This window comes from Polypterus senegalus, chromosome 10 (genome assembly GCF_016835505.1).
Source record: "Polypterus senegalus isolate Bchr_013 chromosome 10, ASM1683550v1, whole genome shotgun sequence".
NCBI lineage: Eukaryota > Metazoa > Chordata > Cladistia > Polypteriformes > Polypteridae > Polypterus > Polypterus senegalus.
In genome coordinates, this window is record NC_053163.1 from 150,794,450 (window position 1) to 150,802,925 (window position 8,476).

The 8,476-nt window shown below is 39.3% G+C and overlaps 1 protein-coding gene across 3 annotated transcripts in view; it reads left to right on the top strand.

Annotated features, from left to right (window-relative positions):
* Window positions 1-7,952, top strand: part of ano8b (anoctamin 8b) — a 200,341-nt gene extending 192,389 nt beyond the window's left edge. For all 3 annotated transcript variants that reach the window (XM_039767063.1, XM_039767061.1, XM_039767062.1), the window contains one exon: window positions 923-7,952. In XM_039767063.1, coding sequence (XP_039622997.1) covers window positions 923-1,594 — 672 coding nt within the window. In that variant the 3' untranslated portion in view covers window positions 1,595-7,952. The remainder of the gene's footprint in view (window positions 1-922) is intronic.
* The last annotated feature ends 524 nt before the right edge of the window (window positions 7,953-8,476 follow it).

An 8,476-nucleotide genomic window follows, 5' to 3' on the forward strand; every position in this document is an offset into this window, starting at 1 on the left:
AACAGAACATTTATACATGAAAACCACAGTCCTGAAAAGACGAGTGTGCATGGAGAGAAGAACTGAAAATCTCATTCTGACCTTTAAGGATTTGAACACTCTTCTTCTGCTGTGAAACATTCTGACCTGTCATTGTTGACACGTCTTAAACAACTATTATCATACACTGATCATTTCTGTATTATCTATATCTATTATTTATTTATTATTTTACATATCTATGGACTATATTTATGTATCTAGATTGCAAACACCATACACTGCATCAATGTTCATATTGCTAACTACACGTCAATATTGCTGCTACTTCTTTGTCTTATCTTTTCACAATGTCTTGTCTTGTTTGTGTTTTAATTTTAAATTTAAATTTTAATTCTATTTTTAATTTATTATTTGCACTTCATGTTGTTATGCTGTGGACCCTGAGCTTCGCAATTTCAACAACAACAACAACAACATTTATTTCTATAGCACATTTTCATACACACAGTAGCTCAAAGTGCTTTACATAGTAAAGAATAGAAAAATAAAAGACACAATAAGAAAACAAAATAAATCAACATTAATTAACATCGAATAAGAGTAAGGTTCTTTGGCCAGGGGAGACAGAAAAAACAAAAAAAAACTCCAGACGGCTGGAGAAAAAATAAAATCTGTAGGGATTGTAGACCATGAGACCGCCCAGTCCCCTCTGGACAATCTACCTAACATAAATGAAACAGTCCTCTTAGGATTTAGGGTTCTCACGGAAGGGCTTGATGATGATGATGGTCACGTAGACTTCTGCCTTTTAATCTATCCATCATCCATCAATTTCGTCTATCTGTATATCTGTATATGGTTGAGATGACAATAAAGTTCACTTTGACTTTGAATTCTTGGTCCACCATTTCATTTCATGTTTTTATTTATTTTTTTACAGAAACACGAGCGACAGGCTCAACAACACTACCAGCAACAGCAACGGAGGAAAAGGGAGGAAGAAGAACGTCAGAGACAGGCAGAATACCAGGCGAGACGGGACAGAGAGAAAGACGAAGGGAAGTCGGACTCTTCCGGACACGGAGACCATCACCACCATGACAAGAGCCACGGTGGAAAATCCAGATCTGGAGGCAGCACAGGAAGTGCATCCCAGGTCTCGGATAAACCAAAAAGACCCAGTTCTCTACTGGCCACAAACAATGTGATGAAGCTCAAACAGATTATCCCACTGCAGAACAAGTTCAACTCCGGGACAGCACGTTCTCCGCAGTCGCCCACTGGAAGTGAACCCAAGTTGCCCGGATTCCTCAGCTTTAAGTTCCTTAAATCGCCAGAAACAAAGAAGGAAGGCACGACAGCTTCAAACCAGGAGAAGGTTCAATCTCCAACCAAACCCTTCAATCCAGGGAAACTTTTCAACTTCAGCAAGTCCGAAGGGAATTCGACAGTCTGTGCCAATGGAGCCCAGGCCAGACCGACAGATGGAATTGCAGAAAAACTGCCAAGTAAATCAGATCTTAACGGGGCTCCTGAGGAAATGCCCTCTACGGATTCAGAACCTGCCAATGACACAGAACCCGAATCAACAGGTTCTAAAAATCACGTCTGAAACAGATTTTAATGAGACAAAAAACTGCGGAAAAAAAACAAGGTAATAAGATCAGAGCTAATACTGGATTTCCCCTTTCTTATTAAAAAAAAAAAAAAATCAATAAATCAGCTCTCATCATCAGGTGGGCTGCTTGGTTAAGGGTCCGAGTGTGACTCGGAGAAAGAGAAGCGACCAGCAGTAAAATGAGAAAGACCATTGGGTAGGCAGAGAAACTAAAGGCTCCCTCTCTTCCTCTGAATTATTTATAAGGATGCATGAGCTGTAATTCTTACACAATTTTAAAGCCTTTACGAAACAAAAAAAACAAAAAAAAATTAGATTGTATTATTCTGTAGATGACAAGGTGCTAGAAATGCTGTGTGATAGAAATTCTGATCCGACTGAAAATGTTGATGGCATATCAAACACACACACAACTGCTACGTAAGATTTCTTATCAAAGAAAATACAAAATTTGTTAACGTTTTAAATTTGTAAATTAAAACTGAAGTGTAATTTCCACTAAAAAAAAAAAGACGCACATGTGCGACAAAGTTTGTATAAGTTCAGATTAGCAGATTTTTAACTTTTAATACGCAGGGTTCTATATTTCTTTGAATACCCGCCTTCTTTTGGCTGCACGTTTTATCGTTACGAAAATGTAAATATATACAAAGAGCCAGTTATCACTTTTTTTTTTTGACTAAAATTAAAAGATGTCTGGTCCTCTACTACTAGAAAATTTTGATTTAGTTTGGGTCGTCCAAGGTAATAACCGGCTGAGAACAACGATAAATGTTGGGGGCGTCAACCCGGTTGTCCCTGCTTACTTCAAACGAAAAAGAAAAAGAAAACTGGGCTCAATGGCGCGATTACAGAGATAAATGTCGCCCTCTGGTGTTCTAACAGAAAAGTGCTGCCTATCATGGCTTCTTGTTACCACTGAAAGGCACTCCGTCCCTCCAGCTCTCTTGTTAACAAGTGACGCCTCCTTCTGGGCGGCTGGGCTTTTATGCTCATTGGTGGGACAGAAAGGGGGGTGGAGTCAGTTGCCCTGACTGGGTGGTTTTTAGGTAGTGTGGAGGTAAATGAAGACGACACAATTAGCAGCAACACCCTACTCGACCTGCAGTGGCACTGCAAACCTGGAAGGGGACTCTCTGACATGTGCGCATGACAGTAGTTATAGACGGACACAACATAGAAATTCCAAACCATTCGTGTCCGTTTGTTATTTAGTCCAAAAATGACATACTACGATTACGGTTATTGCAAAATATCGACGCACGTTTGAGGTTACCGTAATTGTGAAATGTTTGATATATCTCAACTGCTATTAAAGTACAGAATATTGCACCCCAAATGCAAGTATATGAAAAAGTAATCACTGAGCGTACAGAAGTTCTACTTATACTGTTAGGAAAATGAGCAGAGATATTTTTAGAACTGACTGGATGCAAAGAAGTAAGTAAGGGCGAAACCAGAAATTCAGAAAAATAATAACAGAAATATAAACTTGAGGCAAAAATGATTATCAGAACTACGGGCAAAGAGCAAAACCAGAACACTAAGACAGGTTATTTTTTAGAGATCAAAGCTGAAGGAAAAAAATAAGTTTTGGAATCCGTAAACTCGGACAAGAAACTAACCTTTCGAAGCGACTTTTTAATTGTTCAGCGGTCCTAATATCCAAAAGTACACCTCTGGAAACACCAGGGTAACCCAAGTTACAGAAACGCAAGATTAACGCCAACCATAACTAAACACAATGTAGGCGAAAACGGTACAAATAAATGAACACAGTAGAAAATATTCTTACGTGAATAAAAAAATGAAAGAAATGTAATCTACAGGCTGAAATGAACAAAACGTTTTGAGTGTCCAACCTCTAAAAACAATCGAGGGGAAGGCAGAATTTGTTTTAATTATTGGCCCAATTTTATCAACCAGTTGACTAACGTCAGAAGTATCGAGTCGATCGAACCGTACTAATTATGCAACAAGTTTTTCAAAACCAAAATATTCTGCATTAAAGGAATACTCCACCCAAAAATTCTATTTTTTATGTTACTTACCCTATTGAGTTTGTAGCGAATGACGAGAAAAATTTTGGAGAACAGACACGTCAAAGTGTCTGATAAGACGGGACCCAATGTTGACGAACGCTGGACATAATACCAAAAACAATCGATGGAAAAACCTCTCGTGTTGCATAATCCACATGTCCAGTTATCCAGCCATATGCTCACAACATGCAAAATGCATGTATGTGTTTTACTAAAATATTGTTCAAAAATTAACTCTGGAAAATAAATTCACACGGGATTAGAGTTTTGAATTGAAGAAAGGACTCTTGACTAGTGTGGATTGGTGAAATTTGCCAATATGGACATTAATGGTCACCATTGAGTTTGGTACTATAAAAAATAAAGTTATGTCCATTCTCAGTGAAAACATAATATAAAGTTTTTTTTTAGCCATCAATACAAACTACATGTGATATGTAGCATATAAAAAAGATCATTTTTGGATGGAATTAAGAAAAAGAGGCCATAGTGAAACAATCACAAGAAAATAACAAAAACACAGATGTAAGTATTCCCGTTCATAAATAGTTATGAAAATCTGTATATATAAAATACTAATGTCTCCCACGCGATTACTCGTGAACTAATTGGACTAGATCCTTGATCTTGTTTTTAATTAAATGCTTTATGACCTGACATGTTCTGGAAATGAAAAAAAATGTAGATGGCACAATGTGGTCCTGTGGGGCAGCCCATCCAGAGACAATCCCCAGAACACGAAATTTCTATGTGTTCAGAATTCATAATCATAATGTTTGTAAGCAATGGGTGGAAAGCTTGCTGTTGTTTATAGCTGATGTGCCCGGATATGGGAATGACAGCTGAGGATGCAGCAAGGAAATTTTGGGGAGCCAACCGGGTCATCGCTTTGTTGTCCGAAACCATACAAACCATAAAGCAAACAAAATAACGCTGTTTGGCGTGCGTCTCTTCAACAGGAATTTCACAGTAAGCAGGCGGTGCAGTCACTGCTAGAGGAGCTTCGTCCGGGGAGTTGCTTTGGCCAGTTTTGATGCCACCTCCTTCCGGGATGGCCAGGGTTTTATGGCAGCAGGACCGAAAGGGGCGGGGTTTAATGTCTTTTCGGCACTGCAGGAAAAGAAGGAGATGACGGCATTAGTGGCAGCACCGCCTCGTCTAGGTGGGGTTTATATATTCCTTGACTGAGCCTGCCAAGGAGGTCCTCCGATGTTCATGCATGACACTAGTCATTTTGTAGCATTTTATTTTAGGACCATAGGTCTGCGTATTTCATTAGTATTAAGCAAAGTATATTAATTACCCATACTCAATGAAAACCTGCTCAATTTTGTACAAAACTAAAAGCATCCTAAAAAGTAGGAACTAGAACGCCAACGTGGCTCTCAAAACCTGATACACACTCTCAAGTTGATTTTAAGTAATGCGGTAAAAGAGTCATTCATTATTACCATCCGTCGATCAGATGTTCACAAATGAGGAATATCTCCAATAAGCTCTCCATTTTAACTAAAGAGAATAGCAAAACGAAGATGACACTCTCACAGTCTTGGACTAGAAAACTTTCAGAGAGGGCATCACGTACGATGGTGGCAGTCGCTCGTAAAAGCTGATACCAAGCGGTAGCTAACTGTTAATTCAAACACGACATTTTGCTTGCATATGCACAGAAATCATCAACATTGTCAATGGGCAGATTTCTATACCAATCAGCCAAATCTGAATCTATGAGTTGAAATAGCAAAAAGGCACCTTGAGGCTTTCTTTTCTAACTAAATCCTATTCACCAAATGTAATAGAATTACTCCTCGCGTGGCTTTTCTCGAGCCCCTGGGATGTGGATTTGTGGGTAGATCTGCATTAGTTCAAGGGAAGAAGTAAAACATTAACATCATTTTTAGATTATAGATTTTAGATATAAAGAATGAAAAAGTTATTCAACTATGATTTCATAAATTAGCTAAATGCGAATGACCTGGACGAGGTTACAAGGACTTCAGAAAATGAACTTCTTTCTGAATGCATTTCTGTTGTAAATACAAGGGGCGGTGGTACCGAGGAGGAATTCTGTTGCAGTTTTCTTTTCAGTTGCAAAGACAAGTCAGATAGCAGGATTACATTTCCATGCATGGCTCGAGAAAACAAAAAAAAAAAAATGATTGAAAATAAGTTTGCACTAAACTCCCTGATCCCCAGCACTGGGGAGGAAATCTCGACTGAGAGACGATCCAGTTAGGGAAATGGGAGAAACCAGCCTGCCTCATAATGTATGCAAAAGCTGGATTTCTTTCTTTGTTTCATTGATAAATGTTTGTCATTCGTTTTCTTAGGATTTTACATTTTGGTGCTGGTCTTTACTCATTAATTGATTACCAGATTCTTTTTTTTTCGGCCATGTTGTTTCCCGTAAAGTTATTTCTTGAAAATATCATTTGCCAAAGCAACATCCAAGTTGAGGAAACTAGCATGTAGGACAGGGCAATTAAAGTGACAAATCTGATTGTGTGACTTGGTGGGGACGACAGTTTGAGCGATTCTCCATTCTTCTATAGTTCGAGCGATCTCTGGACTTCTACAATTCGAACAATCTCCGGACTTCTACAGGTCAAGTGATCTCCGGACTTCTACAGGTCGAGTGATCTCCAGACTTCTTTAGGTCGAGTGATCTCTGGACTTCTACAGTTTGAACGATTCTCCGGACTTCTATAGTGCATGCAATCTCTAGACTTCTACAGATCGAGCGATCTCTGGACTTCTAAAGGTCGAGCGATCTCCAGACTTCTATAGATCGAGCGATTCTCCAGACTTCTACAGGTCAAGTGATCTCTGGACTTCTACAGCTCGAGCGATCTCTGGACTTCTACAGGTCGAGCGATCTCTGGACTTCTACAGGTCGAGCGATTTCTGAACTTCTACAGGTCAAATGATTTCTGGACTTCTACAGTTTGAACGATTCTCCGGAGTTCTATAGTTTGAGTGATCTCTGGACTTCTACAAGTCGAGCGATCTCTGGACTTCTACAGGTCGAGCGATTTCTGAACTTCTACAGGTCGAGTGATTTCTGAACTTCTACAGTTTGAACGATTTTCCGGAGTTCTATAGTTTGAGTGATCTCTGGACTTCTACAGGTCGAGTGATCTCCAGACTTCTACAGTTCAAGCAATCTCCTTGCCTGGTATTAAGCAGCTTTATCAGAAGTCTTACAAGCACGTAACATGAAAAAAGAACAGGACAACATGTTCTCAGGTGAATAACGAAAAGATTTGACAGACGTTGTAATTGGCCAACAAGTGGAAGTTTGGAGGCTTCGTAATATGTGGTGAATGAACTGCCGTGAACAGCAACATAAAAGAGTCCCAAATGCAATGACTATTTGCTGTCAGCATTACGTCTGGCTAGAATACAGCGGCGACATTCCAAATGTAGCCTCGTCTTTATCCTCACAAGTTTGGGTGGAGCATGCAAAAGAAACAGTAGGCCCTTCAGCTTGTTGAAGGTTTAATAGGACTGGGACGTCGATAACCCCCCTCCACTAACCCACCCCAACCAAGAATGCAGAATCTTCTAAATCAGCAGGTAACAATGTAAGAACTGTGAAGATAACGCAAGACAAAGAAACAGCCAATTCTAGCAAAGGGGGTATGAATTTATTTTCACTAAAGACAAATTGGATAGAAATCTCACCCTGACTTTTCTTTACCACCAATGGTTGGGCTGATCATGTGACACAATGGCTATGATTCGTGACTCTTTTTTAAGCATGTTACATTTTTTTTCTATTCAAATTTGCAACCCTAGTGCAGGATATATAGCAGTACATTTTAAAACACTGGCCTTCTTGAACTGTTTCTCATTGAACATTACGATTCCGTATCGCTTGAACACCATACGTTTGTACTTGAATTAACTCTTAATATGCAATAGTCACAGACAAACACACACACACACACACAAAAACATGTAAGCAACAAGCATATGATGAAAAGCAATATTTAGAAGTGAAAAAAGAAGGAAAACGCAACAAACGCTGCTAGCATGTTGTCTGCATTGCCTTACCGTTACCCCATCAAATGAGCACTCGCTCCCTGCCTGATTAAAAGTTTTTATGCTGTTGTTTCACTGGATTAAAAAACTTAAATGCCGGCATGTGCACATGACTTAAAACAGCCTGAGCAGATCAACCACGGAGCAGGTGTGAACCGATTTAAGAAATTCTACGTAATAGGAAAGCTGGGGGAATCCTAATGCCAGCCACAATTTATATCAAGTTGTGGAGACTGAATTGTACGATTAAATGTTTCAAAATAGAATTCCTTGTCATGTTGTCTCATGAATTGAACATGTAAGAAAAAAATCTTTTTAATAAAATTTATCGGAATTTTTTTTTAGGTCACCTTATATTCAAGATCAAATTATATTTGGGAAAATACGGTAGCTGCCTAGTAAGGGCCGACAAATATAAACTCTTTGGTAATAGTCACAAATAGCCGATTAAAAACAAAAGAAACAATTGTGTAACGTTTATCATCGAAACTAAATGGAACAAACAATTGCCAGCATGCATGTGTTTTGCTACAAGCCATTAGTCGAAACCTGCACTACGAAGGTGGGACAGAAAAATGAACAAAACGTGTTGGGATTGAACGGGGGGGCGATGCTAGCAGACCACATTCTAGACACTGTGGATGGGGTATTCATTCTGTTGTACAGCCCACTCCCTCACACACACACACACACACACACACACACACACATACGTGCATAACAACATGTGGCTAACCTGTATGTCTTTGAGATGGACGAGGTGAACTGGAATACATGGAATACATCAACC